The sequence below is a fragment of the Microtus oregoni genome, unplaced genomic scaffold (genome assembly GCF_018167655.1).
Source record: "Microtus oregoni isolate MIOR12 unplaced genomic scaffold, Mior012 000004F_ref0000308, whole genome shotgun sequence".
Lineage (NCBI taxonomy): Eukaryota > Metazoa > Chordata > Mammalia > Rodentia > Cricetidae > Microtus > Microtus oregoni.
The window spans coordinates 18025668-18046330 of record NW_024543063.1 but is presented as its reverse complement, the minus strand read 5'-3'; the positions used below and the strand labels follow the sequence as shown (position 1 = coordinate 18046330).

The window sequence follows — 20663 nt, the reverse complement described above, 5'->3', positions numbered from 1 at the left end:
TCTAAGGATGAAATCTGCTCATGCCGGCATTAGGCTGAGTACGGCATTTGATAGATACTTGACAGTTCTGAGGTCTCCAACACCGTCTACCTATACGGTTTCTGTTGTGTTCAAACAAAACTAGGGTATAAAATCTGCGGAGTTTCAAGGTTAAAGAAGTAAAAAACTGGCCCGTTAACAGACTTTGCCTTTAGTATTTGCACTTTCTTTCTTCCAGACAGCCTTGCACCAGCTCAACCCGCTTTCCTCAACACCTCAGCGCGGTACTCTGTACCTGAAAGCCCTTCCCACCTCCATACCCGCCCCTCCAGCGCCCCGCCCACCCAGTTGGCAACTTCCTTAGGATTTTGAGAGCATCCGGGCCTGTGGGGACTGACCGTATTGTTGCCTGTCATAATAGAGAGAATTTTACCCAATTATATCTATTTTCCAATCTTTCAGTTAGCATATCAATATGTTTATATTAAATGATCCAGAGAGTGGCATTTTCCTTGTGCTCGGTTGAAAAACGGGAGTTCAAATTGTTGGATTTAAACAGGCATAACGTGAGACAGCTCAGAAGGAGCGGCGGGTCCTTCGCGCTACCGCCGCAGAGGCCCCGCATGTGGCGCAGGCGCAGTGTCCGCGATTCGCCATGCCGACTGTCAGCGTGAAGCGAGACCTGCTCTTCCAAGCTTTGGGCCGGACCTACAGTGAGTGCCCGCCCCGTGGCCTGGGCTCGGTGCCTGGGGCAGCCTGCCTCGCCCGGCAGAAGGGCGTGCTTGCGGCGTTCGTGCCACCACGGGGGGTTTGGCCTTGCGCGGCGGGAGTCTGCAGGGGTGCGCTGAAGTCGGGCTGGGCTGAGGTCGCTTCTCAGTACCAGCTCTGATGCGGCTGCCGTTGCATCATCCGCCGGGGTCGGGACCTCCGTGTCATTCATTCAGTGACAGCTCCTTCTGCCTGCTTAGCGCCGACTTTGGTGTCGGGACACAGACCAGGAAGGATGCCCTGGGCTGCATCACCAGTGCGGGCAGCTCTGGGGAACCAGATTGACAGCGAAAGGGAGACGCTTGAGAACGATGTGGGTTCGCTGTGCAGCCCAGGCTGCCTTCGAACCCGCCGTCTTCAGCCTGTTGAGTGCTGGGATAGCAAGCGTTGGCCACCAAGCCCGGCATTCGCTTTACTTAGTGTTGACTGGGTTCCGGTTGCGTGTCAGGCACTGTGAGAGAGTGGAACTGTCTACATGACACGGAAGATCTCATTTCGGTGAGACAGTAACCAACCAGTACGATAAGAAGACGATTTATTAAAATGCTGAGTGTTTTCTAGGAAAGGAAGCCAGGTGGTGTGCGGGAGCAGCATTTGATAGGTGACATTAATTTGAGAACCGAACAAAAGAGTCTCTTCTATGGACTTAGTATTCACGATACACTTAATTACTTCCTCAGTTCTACAAACTAAACGGTTACGAGGAAAGGGAGGTAAATATTAAGCAAATTATCACTTTCTGCACAGATGTAGTAGTTGAAATGATATCTGCACCACCCTGTAATTATCAACTTATATAAAGGTCATAACATGATTTAGGGGAGCCCTTTTCTGGGGTATCAGATATATTTAGTAAGAGGTACAGGTGTTCATAAGAACATAGTACTGACATTGCAAAGAAACATTTTAAACTTTTTTTCTGAGGATGTACTCATAGATATAACCCATTTCCTGTTAATTTATGTTTAGTTGTTTGTAGATTTTTGTTGTTGTTCTTGTGAGACAGAACTTATTCTGTAGTACATGCTGGCCGTAAACTTGTGGCCATCCTCCTGACTCAGTTTCCCAAGGGATACAATTGTTATCGTGAGCAGGAACTGTCCCAAGTCCTTAGAAATAGAGGAAATAGCTTTACCTTTGGAATATGGCCCTAATTTCTTAGTGCCTCCAACATATACTATGCTTATTTCTGTTCCTTACCTGCCCTCCACCGTGTTCTCTGTAGTGTTTCTGTATCTGAACTGCACGGGGTGGTGGGTGGCAAACTTAACATGTTTATAATCAGTTCCCAACCAGGGCCTTTGCTCTTCAAAAGTAAGAAATTATCTGAATTTTAAAAGATAAAGGCCTTTATAACCTGTTTGCTATTATCAGCTAATATTTTAATAAATTCTGTCTCCTTTTCTCCCACTTTCAAATGGTGAGTGATCAAATAACCTTGATTTTCCACACAGATCGTTAACTGTAGGATCTTTTGAAATTCATTACCCTTAATATTGATGTTGAGATTACAGCAGATGAGTTAGTAATACTCTTTATTGTGTTGGAGATTTTTAAACCTTTCAAGTGTCATTTGAATGGCGGTTGAAGTTGGAAAAGCCTGTTCACCAAGCATCTAGTTTCCAAATGAAGTGCTAATCCCTCCCGTCTCTTTCTCATTTTTCTTGTTTTCCGACAATGTGCTCTTACATTCCACTTTCTTATTTAGACCCTCCCAGGCCTTCTGTCCATCTGAATTCCGTTGCTCTTTCCAGTTGCCGCCATCACCTTCCATGTCTTGGTAGGGAGCACATTTCTCTCTTATTTTTGTTAGGGAATTTGTTTTCTCTGCCTTCCTGGGAGCAGCTCTGTCTTCTTAGTCTCCCTTTTGACTGCCTTTCTCTTCAGTTTTCTTTGCTACTCATTTTCTTGTGAACTGGTTTCTTTCATTGCTCTTCAGTTTGGGCCCTGTTCTAGTTTAGTATGGTTAAGTACTTCTGGGGCCATCTGTGTGCCATGCAGGCAGATAGTGTTTCAGGGTTACCGTTTTCTGGAGGAAATTGCTCATGATTTTATTTTTGGTTCTTTCGTTTGTCTAAATTAAAAGAATGTAGAGTTTCAAGGGATTGGGCATATTAGGATTTCATATTTTTGTAGATCCATACAATTTATTTAATTGCTGTTTAGCTGACAAAAGTTTTGCATATTGTAACAATAATTGTTATTTACTTTCTGAAAGTCAGGAATCAAGGTTTGATGGTGCTGGTCCGAATTTACTCCAGGTTGCAGATCTGTAGTCAGTTTAAGAGCTCATTGGGGCTGTAGAAACTGCTTCTAAGTTGTTGCTTGTTTTCTTTCTTTTTGGGGGAGGTGGGGGACTTGTCGAGACAGGATTTGTCTGTGTAGACCTGGCTGTCCTGTAACTCCCTCTGCAGACCAGCCTGGCCCTCTAACTCTCAGAGATCCTCCTGTCTCTGCCTCCTGAGTGTTGGGATTAAAGGCATGTGCCACCACCACCCAGCTAAATTATTTTTAAAATTATTATTATTGCTTAGACTTAAACATTTTACTTTATTTGTGCAAGTGTTTTGCTGTGCATCACACTTGGTGCCTGTCGATGCAAGAAGAAGGCAGTAGGTCCCCTGGAACTTGACTTACAGTTGGTTGTACGCTACTACACGAGTTCTGGAAATTGAATCTGGGTCCTCTGCAAGACCAGTGTGTGCTTTCAACAGCTGAGCCATCTCTCCCACCCCTGCGTTTATAAGCAGGCCTTGTTAATCTGCTGGCGTTTGGCCAGAGGCTTCGGTTCCTTCTACCTTGCCTTTTGCCAGTTTGTCCCAGAAGGAGAACTCTGGGTGAGATCAGGTGAATGGGAGAGCTCAAGTAGTATCCTCAGTGATTGATAATTGCTCAGAAGTTCTGGTCCATCCTTTTTTATATTTTTTGGTCACACGGACCAATCCTGACCTGTATAAAAGGGGCCTAGATTAGCAGTTAGGTAATATTGGTATCATAGTCCCTCTCTCAACCACCAAATGATTCATGTTCATCCACATGTAAAATTCACTTGACCCAGAAGTGTGGCCTTACAGCAGCAGCTCAAGTCCACAGTCACTCCATCTGAATCTGGGTCTGGGGTGGGCGAGGGTCTGGGGCTGTAGCTCTGTGTGTTTAGCATCTTGTGAGGAGTTAACTAGTGACCTGAGAAGCTCAAGCACTGGGGTATGTGTCTCTCATCTAAGACACACAGAGGGACGGACCTAGGGCAAATACTAAAGGGAAGAAGTGGAACTCACAAGGGGGCCGCTGGTCCATGGCAGTTCTGAAATGGAAGGGCAGATGCTGGATGGTCTTGATTAGGTCCCAGGCCTGGGATAATTCTCCATGGCTCTGTGCCTTGCCCTCTAGGCTCTGGTTCTACCCTCAGTGATCCCCAGAAAGCATGTGCTTCACAGCTGATTAGTTTTCTCAGTCTACTTCCTGTTAATAGAATTTTAGGGCCTCAAAGATTTCCTTTTGTCTTGTTTCTGCCCCTTTCAGTTCAAGCTGGCTATGTCTGCCTAAGTGTTTTTTCTAAAAACTTTCTGGGTCTTTGGTGAATTTTTGCTGGATTCTTTTTCATTAGTTCAAAACCACAGACTCCAAAAACCTCTGAAATTAGCTGTTTCAGTACTTTGGGCTTTTTTATACATTGCTCTTACTTAAGCTTTATTGTTTTATTAATTGAGTTTGTGAGGCACACCCTTAATTTCTTTACTACACCTTTTGTTTGATTGAATTGTGCCTTTGATCTGCCTGAAGGTTTCAGTCAGACCTTTGATTCTGTCTTAAGCCTAGGATTTGTTTGGTCTCTGCCCAGAACTTGAGTTTAGCATTGCTTTACATTTGGAAGGCCAAACTTTTTACCCATCAACATCCTGGCTCTTTTTTCTTGAATAGCTCTTCCTATGCTAATCTCTTCGTACATAAGTGGGAAATATCAGACTAGTCAACAGACAAGCTGCTCTCTGAGAACTGCTCTGAGTCTTAGTTACACCAGGTGAGTGCGTTTTCTTCAGTCCCTGTACCTGCAGGAATGGTGCAGGTCACGTTCCTCCCTTATGTAACCAGGGTGCCCTGCCCCTCCTGCAGCACTACGTCACTTTCCTCCTGCTTCCCCTGCAGCCTGACTCAAGACCATGAGGCTTCAGCTAATAGTGTTTCAGAGGCCCTTGGGTTTTCTCATGTAGTAGTCCTCAGAGCCTGCTGTTTGACTCCCAAGCCGTTTCCACCGTTTTGGTTATGCTACCTCTCCTGTTAACAGAGGCTATATAACAAATTATCCCATTTCTTAGAGTAGAAAACAACATGCCTTTGTTGCTAATATCTGAGCGACAGGAATCAGAGGGGTTAACTGTGTGGCCCTGGCTCTAGGGCTCTTGTTAGGTTACAAGCAAGCTGTCATCTAGAACTAGAGTCAGCTCAAGGATTGGCTGAGCCCAAGCATCTGTTTCCTAGCTCACTCGCATGACTGCACCATGTGTAAGTTCACACAGAGGCAAGGTTCTTGCACAAGTCAGTGGTGGCATCACCCTTTTCACCCAAGCCAGAGAGCTGGGAGCCATCCTAGTCATGCTCCCTCACTCGCTGGTCCTGTGATTAGGCAGCCATGGAGCCTCACGTATTCTGCGTCTAACATTTCTCATGTTCCTCCTTCCCCATATGCTGTTGGCATAAGTTAACACCTGTGTTTCACTTGTAGGAGGCTCCCTCAGTCACCTCGATGCTGCCACCAGTCTTAAAAGTGCAGATGTAGGGAACTAAGCTTGGTGCCTTGTGACTGTGATAGAAACACATGGGAGTTTGAGGCAGGAGGATCTAGAGCTAAAGGGCAGCCCTGCTATGTCTAAGTTTCAGGCTGGCCTGGTCTACCTATGAGGCCTTGTTTGAGACAAATACTAAAACAACAGAATAAAGATTGAGAGCGGAGGATGAAAAAGGAAAAGAGCAAAAAGCAAAAGACAATCTAATCTTGTTTTGTGTAGCTGCAAAGCTCCAGAGTGTAACTCCCATTGCCTGCAGGTAGGACAGAGGGCAAGTCCCTTGGCATGGCATGAGCTTCCCTTTTTCTAGTTCTTGTATCCTATTTCTCCTAACACAGACTTTATTCTTTATCCATATCAAACTGCTTAGGAGTTCCCAGCTTTGCCAAGCACTTTATTTACTCCCTCCAATCTTTGACTAATGAAGGCGTCCTTTATGTAGCTTTAAGTGACCCTAAGAGGAGCTCTGTGCTGCCCTGCCTTGTACTGGGCACATTTATTTATATTTATTTGCACTTGTGATTACTTTGCCGGAGAAGGAAGTAGTTCGGGCAGGAATTGTAATTTATTTGTCTTTGTAGCCCTGGCATCAAGCACCGTTGCTTGGCACATAATAGAAGTAAATATTTGCTAAATTGAATTCAAGTTTGATATCTATCTAGATTAGACAAGTCTTTGTTGTTTGATTTTGATGTTGGGAATAGAACCTACAGCCTGTGACATACTAAGCATGCATTCTGCCACTGAGGCCAACTCCTCGTCCTGAATCAGGAAACCTAGGATATCTAGTTCTTCACTAGAATATAGTGGTAATTGTGGTGCTTGTTCAAGGTTTGATAAATGAAGGCCTTGAGAATGCTTTATTAGTAACACAGCAGAGTGAAATGGGCAGAGAAGTACTAGTTATTGCAGACTTGAGAATGCTGTATTAGTAACACAGCAGAGTGAAATGGGCAGAGAAGTACTAGTTATTGCAGACTTGAGAATGCTGTATTAGTAACACAGCAGAGTGAAATGGGCAGAGAAGTACTAGATATTGCAGACTTCCTGTGTCAAGGTGCAGGGCTGTTTACATCTTTTTAAGGTTCCATGAAAAAAAAATGGCGGCAAAAGGTTGTTTTACGGATGAGGAGGGTGTTGTGAAGTTTACATGCGGTGCTGAGCCCTCAGAATGAATGAGATAGAAGTGAAAACCTTGGTTGGTGTTTTGATATTTGGTTAGACAAATACCAGGCTGCCTAAGGTACAAGATTAGTGACATCCCTTTGTATATCTGGTCCTTTGATTTTTGAGCCTCTTTCTCATTTGATCTCTACTTAATGATTCTTTTTCATCCTGAGTCTGAACAGCACTGGGAACCAGGTGCTCTAGTTATTATATATCACTAGTCTAGAGTAATCAGCCCTTTAATTGTTTTGTTTGGTGTTTGCATCAGGCAGATCTTTTTTTGTTTTGATGCTAGAGAGTGGGCTCTGACATACAAAGTCCCACTCTTTTGATTTTTGAGACAGGGTTTCTCTGTAGCTTTGGAGCCTGTCCTGGAATTACCTCTTGTAGACCAGGCTGGCCTTGAACTCACAGAGCTCCGCCTGCCTCTGCCTCCCTGCTGAGTTTAAAGGCATGTGCTACCACCGCCCAGCTCTAAGTCCCACTCTTTACCGTGGAATTTAAGACACCTGCTAGCTTTTCACTAGCATGTTGATGGCTTTGATGGTTTGTGTTTAGTGTTCGATAATGTGAAAACCCTGGAGATGCTATATTAGGTGACAAAGCAAAGCATGTAAGAAAACTTTGTCAGTGTATATACCTGCTGTATTTCAGGCATGTTTGTTAGCCTTAAAAAAAAAAAAACAACTGGCAAGCTGTGCAGTGGTGGCACACACCTTTAATCCCAGCACTCAGGAGGCAGAGATAGGTGGATCTCTGTGAGTTGGAGGCCAGCCTGGTGTACAGAGTGAGTTCACGGCCATCCAAGGATACACAGAAAACCCCTCAAAAAACCAAAAAGCCAAAACCAAAAATCACCAGGTGATATCTGATACCTGATAGAATGTTTAGGGTTAGGAAATTAAGCAACAGGTGAAGTTCATCAGTTCATATGTAATTTTCATTTGTGCTGAACACATTAAAATTAACATTCTTTTTTTTTTTTCCCTCCTAGCTGATGAAGAATTTGACGAGTTGTGTTTTGAATTTGGTTTGGAACTTGATGAAATTGTACGTATCAAACTTCAGACTTGTTCTTTTTTCTTTTTTTTTTTTTTTTGTGCTTGTTGAATTTGTATTGCAAATTTTATCCCTTAAAAAAGTTTTAATTAAAATAATTTTCATTTTTGAGATTATAGTATAATTATATCATTTCCCCTTCCCTTTCCTCCTTCTAACCCCTTCTATATATCCACCCTTCTTTTTCAAACACATGGCTTCTTTTCTCTTTAATTGTTGTTACATACATATGTATACACACTTATTTCCAAATACATAAATATAACCTCACTCTGTATAGTGTTGCTTGTATGTATATATACTTTCAGGGATAACCATTTGATATTGGATAACCAGTTGGTTTGTAAAGCCCCCCCCCACTTCTCTTTCTCCCCCCCCCCAGAGTTTGCTGTGTTATTAACTTATAGTTAGACTCTGGCAATTTGGGGATTTTTGTACTCTGTTTTTGGGAGGGTTACTTGCCTTTTTGAGCTCACAGTTTGTCATGCCAGGCCTTATTTTTGAGAAACAGATGATTTCCTTTATATGATCATACATGCCTTCTGGTTCTGAAATATATTTTTGGCTCTTTGATTTCTGTCAGGTAGTACTCCAAGTTTAGCTTTTATATAGGGCTTCATGAACCGAGTTTGAAAATGACATTAATGCCCTTGCAAGTATTAGAGCTACTTTTTATTCTCTGGTTACCATGTTATTTCCACTTCTTTACTTAAAGCTCTTCTGCTGTGTGCCACCAGCAGGGTGTCTTAGCTTTCTTCATTAAAAAACATTAATCTGCTGGGTGGTGGCGGCACATGCCTTTAATCCCAGCACTCGGGAGGCAGAGGCAGGAGGATCTCTGTGAGTTCGAGGCCAGCTTGGTCTACCTAGCTAGTTCCAAGATAGCTAGGACTGTTAAACAAACCCTGTCTTGGACTAGAGATACAGCCCAGTGGTTAAGAGCACTGGCTGCTCTTCCGGAGGACCCTAGTTCAATTCCCGGCAACCACATGTCAGCTAACAACTGTCTGTAACTCCAGTTCCAGGGAATCTGACACTTTCACACCAATGCACATAGAATAAAGATAAATAAATTATAATATGTATGTAATATAAAAAATAGGAGTGGAAACTGGGTGGTGGTGGTGCACACCTTTAATCCCAGCACTCGGGAGGCAGAGGCAGGAGGAAATCTGAGTTTGAGGCCGTTCCAGGACATGCTCTAAAGTTACAGAAAAACTGTCTTGAAACACACACACACACACACACACACACACACACACACACACACAGAAAAAAGAAATCCTGTCTCAAAAAAGAAAACAACAACACCAACAACAAAACCAAACAGGAGTGAAATTGAACTTTTTTTTGCTGTGATTATTATTTTAAAAAAATCTGTCGTTCTCTGCTGTGGTGGACTCCTTGGCTCCTTCCGTTTGCTATCTCTCTGCCTTCCCGTCGCTTCCGTTTTTCCTCTCATTTTCAGCACAGCTCTGGGTGTTCGAGGCCTTTGTGCTATCACTGGTCCTCAGGTTCCTTCCAGGCTGCGTGCCCGTGGGGCTGCTTGCCAGGGTGGTTGTCGGAGTGCTGTTTCTTTCACGTCGTGACTCATCTGTATCTCCTTTGTGTCCATGATGATGTCCGTTTCCTTTGGATGACAAAACTTTTTGTGTGAAGTGGCAGAGATGCTGACCATGGTTTTGGAGGCTATATTGTCTCTGCCATAACTAAGTTGTCTCAGTGTATGATAGTAGATAATAATATATGTAATTTTGTTTATCTGTGTTCCAGTGAAGCATTATTTGCCAAAACAGGTGGGGTGCATGATTTGGCTGGTAGTCTCCTGTTTGCTGATGTTGCTTTAGATGTATTCTGTCCAGGGGTAAAAAACAGTATTTTTTCTGTCTGCTGTGATTATGACATGTGTAGCATTTTCCTGTTATTGTTGCAGAAAAGATATATTTTGTAGTTTATGAAACTTCTTTGGTTTGTTTTAGACTTCTGAGAAGCAAATTATAAGTAAGGAACAAGGCAACCAAAAGGCACGGGGAGCCTCAGATGTTGTGCTTTACAAGGTTGACGTCCCTGCCAACAGATATGATCTCCTATGTCTGGAGGGATTGGCTCGGGGACTTCAAGTCTTCAAAGAAAGGTAAGGAACTGTGCACATAGCTAAGCCGACTCTCCTCTTTTCTTCCTGTTGTTATCAGCAATCAGGCTTAAATTTCTAGGAAAAGCCTCATATGGATACACAGCTTTCGGTCAACATAAATGGTGATTGGAAGATAAGAGTCATGTGGACTGTAGCCACTTCAAAATTGGGAAACAGAGTTTAAAGCTGGGAATACATGATCTTAGGGTTGCCAGGAAAGTCCTTCAGCAAGGTTCTGTGGTTTCCCTCAGTAATCCCAGTGTGATGGATAGTTCTTAGATTTGTTAAAGCATGAGGGAAAAGTAGGGGTGACAAGTGGACTTTGTTTGCCTTTACCTTGATAATCATAAGGAGCCTGGGGCAGAGGCCTTTGTGGAAGTTTTGAGTATCTTATGGCGTGTATACGGTCTTGGACATGGATGTTAATTGTGGCGTCTCTAGTTTTCATCTCCTGATGTGTAATGAAGGTTTTTTAAGGCCCTTAAAATTCAGCATGCAGTAGACTGTAGAAGGTGATAAATATGTAAGGTGAAGAAGATGAAACTAGAGCTATCAGAATTAATAATTTTTGTTTTTATTTACTTACACATCATCTGTTCAATTGCAAAAGAGAATGAACCCTTGGTTGCTGGGTGTTCTGAAATTATGAAATCTTTGAGTGAATGTAGATATTTGAAATGATGTTTGGTTATTTGGTTAAGTGTTTTGAATTTGGGGGTTTGTTCAGTTGCTTTCATTCTTGACAATTTAAATGATTGGATTTTAGGACCATGGGTCAGGATCTTTTATTTTTTATTTTTTTAAATTTATGGATATAGGTGTTTATGTGTGTGTTAAAAAAGGCAGCCTTTTTATATATCCCTGGCTGGCTTGGAACTTAGTATGCACACCAGGCTGGCCTTGGATCCATGGTAGTCCTCCTGACTCTGCCTTCCAGGTGCTGGGATTATACGTAGGTACAGCCATTCCTACCTAGGATCTGTATTTTCAATAAACATTGTGAATTTTTATGTCTAGACAAAGTTAGGATGTGATTTCAGCCTTTGTAATTACAACTATGGCCCACAGGCCAGTAGTATCTACATCACAAGAGAGCTTGCTAGAATGCAGGCTCAGCCTCCAGGATCCATTGAGCCAGGGTTTGAGCTTCAGCAAACTCCTCAGTGGACTGTGGAAATTCTGGCTGACAGCAGTACCTGGCTTTGGGTGGTGTCAGTCTGCCAGAAAAGCCTTCAGCCCGCAGCAGTTACCTTGCTTTCACACTGCCTTCTCGGACTCCGTAACTGCGGAGAGAACCAGGGCCTCCTAATCTCAATTTCAATAGACTTTATTTATTCTTAGAACTTAGAATCTTGTGGTACCAATGAAACATAAACACTGTCTGGTCCAGGGTCTTGAATAGTTTTTGCTCAGCTAATGGATTTGTGGTCTCTGTTGGAACTCCAGTGAGAGACTCATTACCATAGGGTATTCTCTGCAGTTTAGGACAGCTGTAAATGCTAGGAAGTTTGTAGGTTTTTTTTTTTCTTATCTTTAATATCCAAACAATGCTGCTTACTGTAATTTAACCCATTTTCTCTAATTTTATTGATTTATATATATATATATATATACATATACATACTTATATATAAATACTTTATACGCATAAGATGTAATTATCAAATAATGTTGCTATTTTGAGTAACTTTGTTTTAATATTATTTTAGGATAAAAGCTCCAGTATATAAACGAGTAATGCCTACGGGAGAAATCCAAAAATTGATTATCACAGAAGAGGTAATAAGAAAAGTTCTTATTTTTCCCTTAATTCTCCCTTTTATGCATGTATTAATAAGGTAGAAAGGAAAAAGCAACAAAGCCAACCTTCCTGCCAAATGTCATTTCCTGTGGTCATGTGTTAATATTGGTGTGTTTTCAGTTTCTTACCCTTAAACATTATCAGTTTATGGGGCCAGAGAGACAGCTCAGCAGTGACAAAGCCCTGGCTACTTCCACGGGACCTGGGTTCCGTTCCCAGCACCCACATGGCACTCAAACCATTTTCAAGGAGTCTAATGGTCTCTCTGGCCTGTGTGGGCACAAAGCATACATGTGATTCACAGGCATATATGTAGGCAAACACCTGTACATATAAAATAACAGTTTTAAAAGGTTGTCAGTTTAGTACTAAGGAGTGAAAGAAAACAAAGTAAATTGTTTTTATAAAGCACATTTGAATCAGGTGTGGTGGTGTAAGCCTGTAATTCCAGAACATGGAGGAAGAGGCAGAAAGAGGTCAAGGCCAGCATCATTCGTGCGGTGAGTTTGAGGCTGACCTGGGGTACACGAGATAGAGATCCTGTTTTAAAAAGTCCAAAACAAAACAAAACAAAGCTTGAGGGCTGGGGTATAACTCAGTGGGAGAGCACTAGCTTAGTCTGAGAGATGCCTGTGTTCAGTGTCTGCTATAAAAAAAATAATTAAGTAGATGAGACATATTTGAGATACAGTTGTTTAAATTATGATACATTAATAAAATTTATAAAGATAAATGTGGAGGGGTTCTTTTGGTAAAAGTAAGGCCTATGAACAAATTATTTAAAGATTAGTTTTTCTTTAATTTAGTATCCAGAAATCGTGAATAAAATGTAAATTCTGCTTGTATAATTCCTGTATGTCCTGCTTACCACTTAACTCCTTGTTGATTGACTACATGAATATATACCTGTTTGAATCAATTTGTGGCCCTGTCAGGAGTGTAACCACTGTTCTGTCGAATGTTTTGACAAAGGTAAGCCCTAATGCTAACCTGTTCTGCTGGTGCTCTGACTTCCAGACAGCTAAAGTGCGCCCCTTTGCTGTAGCTGCGGTTCTCCGGAACATCACCTTCACTAAAGAGCGATATGACAGCTTCATCGAACTGCAAGAGAAACTACACCAGAATATTTGCAGGTTCGTAGGGCTTCGTTCTCTTTCCGCCTTGTCTTCCTCTTCTGCTTCCTTTCCATCTCTTCCCTTTCCCATCTCCTTGTCTCATGTACCTACCTGTCTTAGTTACTGTTCTATCATTGGAAAGCGACACCATATCCAAGACAACTTATAACGAAAGGAAGTGTTTAGTTGGGGGGCTTGCTTACAGTTAGAGGGTTAGTCTGTGGTCGTCCTGGCGGGGTCATGGTGGCAGGCACAGTGTTGAGAGCTTTACATCCTGATATGCAGGCAGCAGGTAGAGAGACACGGAGTGTGGCTTGATTTTGAAAGTTCAGTTCACCCCCAGAGATACACATCTTCCAGCAAAGCGACACCTCCTAATCTTTCCCAAATACTTTCACTACCTAGGGACCAAATACTCAAATCTATGAGCCTATTGGGGCCATTCTCATTCAAACCACCACACTACCTCTGCAGAGTATTTTTCCAAACATTTCTAAACTCTGGTCATGGGAGAATTTCACCTTGCTGCACCAGATAGATGTTTGTTACTGTTTAAACTGATGTGTGGGTTGGAGAGATGGTGCGGTGGTAAGAGTACTTGCCGCCCTTGCTTTGGGTTCCCAGCACCCACATGGTGCAGCTTGCAGCCTTGGTGCTGTAACTCCAGTGCTAGGTCACCTGACAGCCTCAGGGCTCCTTGCGACCAGCACGTACGTGTGTGTACAGATATACGTATAAAACATAAATAAAAACAAAAAATCTTAAGAGTGGTGTATAAGGCCGGGCGGTGGTGGTGCACACCTTTAATCCCAGCACTTGGGAGGTAGAGGCAGGCGGATCTCTGTGAGTTCGAGACCAGCCTGGTCTACAGAGCTAGTTCCAGGACAGGCTCCAAAACCACAGAGAAACCCTGTCTCGAAAAACCAAAAAAAAAAAAAAAAGAGTGGTGTATATGTGGTATGTAGAGAATTTCTATTTCTAGAAGTTTTCTTGTTTATTTTCTTTCTGTTCAAACCATTTTAAAAACTATGTTTGTAATATGGTTTGCTTGTTTATGCATGCTAGGAGCCAAACTAAGGTCCTCATGCATGTAGATATTCTACCATTGAGCTATATGGCCCCAACCTTGTTCAGATTCTTATTAATATATTACATTACCAAGCATAAACCATGGAAATTTGAAGGGTAGTCTCGCATTTAGAAGTGGAAAAGTTTCTTTGATCGGACCACTTTTTGAATAAGTATAATTAAATTTTGACATATAAAACTTAAGCAGGGGTAGACATAAATCTGACATGTAGTGTAGGCCTAGCCTAGATCACAACATTGGAAAAAAATTAAGTAAGTAAAAGCAACCTGAACTTAAGTGACTGTAGTTTGCTTTATTTTTATGTTTTTGGCTGTGTTGTGTGCCAAACCCAGGGCCTTAGCCTTGCTGAGCTTCTACAGCATTATCACTTCCTGTGTTGTTCTCTGTAGTGCCGTGGTCTTCAGACCTTTTATTCCTGAACCCTAGGAGTCAGGGAAGGTAAGAATGGGACTCCTTTAGGTAATTTCAGTACTTCAGATTTCCTTGGCAGTCAGATTTCTGTGAGTTAGAGGCCAGTCCAGTCTAAAGATTGAATTTTGGGCTAGCTACATAGTGACACCCTGTCTAAAAAAGGGGAGGAAATATAATGAATTTCATTGCCAGGTAGGGCAGGAAGTTTGCTGTGTACTCAAGGGCAGCTAGTTCCAAGCCAGGACTGTGTGGGTAGACCCTGTCTAAACAAACAAAAAAGAAAATTGTGTGAGAAAATTAATGGTGAGAAACCCTAGCTTTAGCTATTTTGCTTTGATCTTGAAAGAAGTTATATTGATCCAAAGATAATACTGACAGTGACCTTACATATTCTTAAATAAAATAAAAAACTGTAAAAAAATAGAAAAGTGAATTTTTATTTCTTGAAGCTCATCAAACTGTACTGACTTGCAGGGTATATGTGTGGTGTGTATGTGGGACAGGTCAACGACAGTCTAGAAGAACTCTAGATATTTTCTTCAGTGTTGGAAAACGCTTAAAACTACAAATCAGACTTGGCAGCTAGTGCTTATGTGTTTGCTTCTTTGTAAACCATCTTTGCTCAGATAGTAGAAACATGTTCCTGGGACTCTCAGTAACATTCTTCGTCTTTTTATGTTAAAAATCTACGTATTAGCTTGCTAATATATGTCACTACTAAGCAAAATAATAAGAAATAAACTAAATTTATTTTGAAGAATAAAACCTTTGAAGTTTATTGTATATTGTAAGAGTACAGTGGGCAAGGGCAATAAAATAGGAACGACTTGTCTGCAGCAAAGTAGAATGTGTTTTTAAAAGAATAAGGTGCAAAGTTTGACAAGCAGTGAAAGCTAGGAAGTGATCAGCAGATTTTGGATTTTTTTATTATAAATTTTTTTCCCTCCCTCCTTCCCTCCCTCCCTCCCGCCCTCCTTCCCTCCCTTCCTCCTTTTCGTGGAGTTGAAGCTCAGGCTGGCTTGGAACCTGTCTTGATCTTTGTACTGCAGCCTCCTGAGCACTGGAATTGCAGTGTGAACTCCCGTGCTTGACTGAAAATCTCTTCAACATTAGAAGGCATTTCTTTATTTTATTCCACTTCAGCCTCTGCCTTACTTGTTGTTTCTGGAGATTGTCAACTTTAACTGCTGTGGAGAAGAGAACATGCACATTCTAATCCTCAGGCATTTAGAGGCAGTTCCTGGCAGCAACTCCTAAGTAATGTCTTCAGAGAGTTTTGGAAGCTGACATCTTGGTTATCATAGATTTCCATAAAGTTGTTTCTAATGTGCCCGTAGCCTTTGATATCTGTACTGTGTGTTGCAGTGCTGCCTCCTTAATTCCCATTATCTTTTTCTCCACTTTGGTCAGTGTAGAAGCTTATTAATTCATCTTATTAATCTTTCACAGAACACACATGTAGTCTCCTGGAGCTTTTGTTTTCTTTGCTCCCTCCTCTGCCTCTCCTGGTTTTCATTGATCAAACATTGCCCTTCCTCCCCTCCCCACCCTTTTTTTAAGGCCTGATTGGTTTCTACTTTCTTATCTATGGATTTGGCAGGGTTTCATTTATCTAAACTCTCGGACCCATGTATTTCATTGTCTGGTATTCCTGTGTTTATTAATAACTCCCTGAATAATAGATCCTTTCTGCTTGCTAGCAGTTCTGCCCAGTTCAGCCACAGTTATTCCAGTTTTTTATCACTTATACTATTTGTTTGTTTGTTTGTTTTGATTCAGTACTGGGATTCTGCCCAGGGCTTTGTGCTTGTAAAGCAAGAGCTTTGCCAATAAGCTACATCCCCAAGTGTATCTAATATTATCCATTTTATCTGATTTATAAATGTGTCATTATATGTAAATACTCTAAATATGTGTGTACCTCCATGTTAAAGTAATTTTAAGAAGTCATAAGAACACAATACTTAGGAAAGCCTTTGTTTCTGCTGCTGAGGTAATCAAGCTTAACTGACATTTTGTTCTTGCTATTTTAATGATTATGAGAATTTGTTATGTTGCAATCAAAATGTTACATAGCAGCAGCCATGAGCTCTTTTAAGGAAGTGTTTAAAGTAAGAATTTAAAACATGGTCTGTTATTTTCAGAATATTGAGATTTCTCACTCTCATTTCCCTTTTTCTCCGCCTTTTCCTCTTTTAACTTTTAGAAAAAGAACATTGGTTGCTATTGGCACTCATGACTTGGACACTTTGTCAGGCCCATTCACTTTCACTGCGAAACGTCCTTCAGATATCAAATTCAAGCCTCTGAATATGACCAAGGAGCATACAGCTTGTGAACTAATGAATATATACAAGGTAACAAATCTTCTGTTTTATTGTTTGCGTGTGTGTGTGCTTGCATGCGTGTGTATTTGAATGAGCCATAGCTGGATAGAGGATCAGACGCCTACTGGAAGTTGGTTCACTCCTTCCAGAATTGTATATTTGTACATTTATTAAAGGTAAGAGTAAATTACATATTAATGAGCTTGAAATGCTTGTTTACTTTATCTTAAAGACTGAAATCCTGGATGAGTATTTGATACTGTGGGATGTGGAACTTAGTGTTTTTCAGAGTTGATTGATATTTTGATTTTATAATTGTCAGTGCTTCATGTAAATACAGAACACAGAATGACAGATTTGTTCAGAGCATTTTAGAAATGTTTGGGAATCCTATTTTATTCCTAAGCCAAAATTTATTCTAACACAATATAATCTAAGGATAAATAATTTTATATGACCTAAGGAATAACAAGAAAATATTAAATCTATTAGCTGGCGGGGGGGGGTACATGTGTGTAATCCCAGCATTTTGAAGGCTGAGGCAGGAAACGTGCAGGTTCAGAAAGTCTTTGTTTTCCATAATTAAACTATTGTGTTTCTACAAGACCAGAAAACTTCTGTGTAGTGTAGTCACTGAAGTTCATAGCCATGGCGTGCAATAGTGTTGAATCTGGGCTGAGGTGTGAATGTGGTGTCGTGCGCTGTGCAAAGTGCTTTCTAAGTGTCCTGGAGCAAGACTGTAGTGAAGGCTTGACACCATGGGAAGCACTGCTAGAAACATCACATTCGTCACTTGCTGGATTTTGAATTGATGTTTAGTTGTTGTGCCTTCAAAAACCTTTTGTTGTTACCAGATTTTTATTAACATCAACATTCAGTCATGTGACCCATATAAAGCTGTGACCCACAGTTTAAGTAGCTATGGCCTGGATCGCAATTTGTTTATTGTTAGCTTTTGGTTTTTTGGTTGATTTGTTTGATTTGAGACAGTATCTATATATGTAGCCCTGACTGGCCTGGAACTCACTATTAGACTAGACTGTCCCTGAACTCAATAGGATCCTCCTGCCTCTGCCTTCTGAATGCTGAGACTAAAGGCATAAGCAACTGTGTTTGGGTTCTTGTTACTATTTAAACCTCTGAGATGTTATTAGTGTGTTAAAAGGATTAAGAACCAGCAAGTAAACTATACTCTTTTTAATTTTCACGTGAATTAACACTCATGCATGTATAGTTAGAAATTTAGCTATTGTGTATGTGAGTAACACTATTGTAAATTAGCTACCTATTAGCATCTTAGAGCCTTAGCAGTGGTCATGGATTCAGCTGTCACTTAACATTGAAAATAACAAGTACAAATAGTATAATTTCTCCTCACTTACCAGTGGCTTTCTGAATTTTGTGATGGCTGCATTTTGTTTGTGATGACTTGTCAGTGCCTATGCAAATCTGTTTTCACTCTGGGAAAGGGACCACTTTCTCATCTCACCCAGGTAATAGAGACTATGCAAACATTAAGATGTCCATTTATAGTGGTAAAGTTTATGAGTTTATACCTTTCTGTCATTTGGAACATTTTTGGTGTTTTTCTGGCTTGTTTTTTTTTTTTTTTAATATCAGATTAATGTCTGCTGGTTAAACTAGAAAAAAATAATTTTGACTTAATTCTTTTCAGACTGACAATCACCTAAAGCAATATTTACATATCATTGAAAATAAGCCCCTGTATCCAGTTATCTATGACAGCAATGGTGTGGTCCTCTCCATGCCTCCGATTATAAATGGTGAGTAACTTCATGAAAAGCATGGATCTTTTCAGTTTCTTATCAGTGCTTTTGTAGAAGTCTCAATAGTCTGACTGAGTTGTCAGTCATTAGCTGTAGATCTGAATCTCAGGTCTTTTGTAGATTTTATTTAATGCGCGAAACAATCCCACACCAGTTAGGATTTAAAGGGGTATTTATTTTGGGGGGATAAAACTCACAAAACACCAACCGTCAGGAAAGGAGCTTAGTCGCTGTAGCGGGAGCCGGAACCAAGATAGCGGCCGAGGCTTGGCGCTCTTTTTTAAAGATAAATATACCACACCCCAGTGGGCTGGTATTTCAGCAGCTATTGGCTGAAGGAGCGGAAGGTCCTCCCGCAGCATTTATTAAAAATTAAAAAAATTATGTGTATGAATGTTTTGTCTGCATGTATATCTCTGCACCACGTGTGTGCCTGGTACCTTTGGAGTCCAGAAGAGAGCGTCAGATCCTCTAGAAAAGGAGTTACAGATGGTTATGAATCACTGTGTGAGTGCTGGGAACTGAACCCAGATCCTTTGTAAGAGCAACAAGTGCTCTAGGCCATTAATCTATCTCTCCAGCCCCATAGATTTTATTTTAAGAGTTCTTTGTACATTTTTTTCAAAACCTTTAGTTTAATTGCTGATTTTTATGTAAAAATATATATTATTTAGAATGATACAGGGTGTACATTTAATTTGTAACTGTAAAAATATTTATGCATGTGTAAGTATATTCTGATGCTAATCTATGGGTTGTGTCACATTTTTCAGGCTGTATGATATTTTAGATATGCTTAGTGTCTGGCTAGCGTATGTTCTTGGCCTGTGTGGGAGCATGCATATCATAGCATGTGTGGAGGTCAGAGGGCAGGTTTCAGGACTCGGGTATCCTTCCACTGAATTAGGCTGCCAGGCTCAAGCACAAGCGTGCTGGCCCTTTGGGTAAAAAAAGAGAAAGGAGAATTTTCATTTGTTTTTTACTTAGATGTTTGGCTTTAACAGCACGTCTTTGTTGAACTCGAGCTCTAATTTGTAGTTTTATACTAAAACTTATTTACATGGACTCTTAATTCCTTTTTTAAGGAAGCTTAGGAAGCAGTTTAAGTGAGCTTACTTATTTAATGATGCCTAAGCCGCAGATGTGTCTCTTTGGGGAGACCAGAGGAGGTTTAGCTGCCGCAGGATGAGAAGGAAATACTGATGCTGCAGATGCCCGCAATTTTGATGGTCAAGAGTGTGGGCCTCTAAGTCGACTAGATCCAAACTACTCTTGACCTTAGCGTGCTGCAGTTTGTCATCATCATCATGTGGTTTAATCTTTCAAAACTTTAGTTATCTTTTTGTTGTTGTTTGTTTTACATTTTAAAACAGGGTTTCTACGTAGCCCTGGATATCTTGAAACTAGTGTTTAAACCAGACTTACCTTGAACTCACAGAAGTCTACCTCCTTTTCCTTCCTGAGTGCTGGGTTGTTTGCAATTTTTTCATAAGATGGTGAAGATTATCCGTATTTTTCAGCTTGCAATAGGAGCTTAAAAGTCTGATAGCCCAGGTCTGGTGGCATGGCTCAGTGGAGGGTAAAGGCACTCGACTCCACCTGTGTTGTATAAAGAGGACTGCTCTTGCAAGTTGTCCTCCGACCTTCACACCTGTGCCATGGCGTGCACACTAAATAAATAATTATATAAAGGAAATGTTATATAGCCTATAACCACACATAGTGCTTCATATTTATAATCCCATTACTTGGAAAGTTGAGGCAGGAGGATCACTGTGGCCTGAGCTATATACTGAATTCTAGATTAACCTGGGCTAATGATACCCTTTCTACAAAAATCAAAGGGAAAAAGTTGTATATCCCCTTATTTCTAGGGTATTTAGATTGTTTTCTATGTTTAAAATGTGATTTAAAAAAAAAAAAAACAAGATTTGTATTATATCAAGTGTCTGAAATTTTTGTTGTTATTGTTTACAGGGAACCATTCAAAAATAACACTGAATACTAGGAATGTATTTATTGAATGCACAGGAACTGACTTCACTAAGGTAAATAAAATGTTTAACTTTTATACTGTTAGACAGGTATAATTTTACTTTTGGGCCAAGACTTATTTTAAAGTTTATAATGTTAAAAGAGGTGGGAACATATTATCAAAACTTAGAAAATTAAAGTGATGTAGATAATGTACAGCTTGTTTATGGTACTTTCATTAATTTACAAATGTTTATTGAGTACCAG

At 40.8% G+C, this 20663-nt stretch overlaps 1 protein-coding gene across 3 annotated transcripts in view; it reads left to right on the top strand.

The window, feature by feature from the left end:
• The first annotated feature begins 593 nt into the window (after positions 1-593).
• Positions 594-20663, top strand: part of Farsb (phenylalanyl-tRNA synthetase subunit beta) — a 64714-nt gene continuing 44644 nt past the window's right edge. For all 3 annotated transcript variants that reach the window (XM_041650802.1, XM_041650801.1, XM_041650803.1), the window contains exons 1-8: positions 594-692; positions 7693-7748; positions 9737-9891; positions 11601-11670; positions 12710-12825; positions 16515-16665; positions 18311-18419; positions 20400-20470. In XM_041650802.1, coding sequence (XP_041506736.1) covers positions 635-692; positions 7693-7748; positions 9737-9891; positions 11601-11670; positions 12710-12825; positions 16515-16665; positions 18311-18419; positions 20400-20470 — 786 coding nt within the window. In that variant the 5' untranslated portion in view covers positions 594-634. The remainder of the gene's footprint in view (positions 693-7692; positions 7749-9736; positions 9892-11600; positions 11671-12709; positions 12826-16514; positions 16666-18310; positions 18420-20399; positions 20471-20663) is intronic.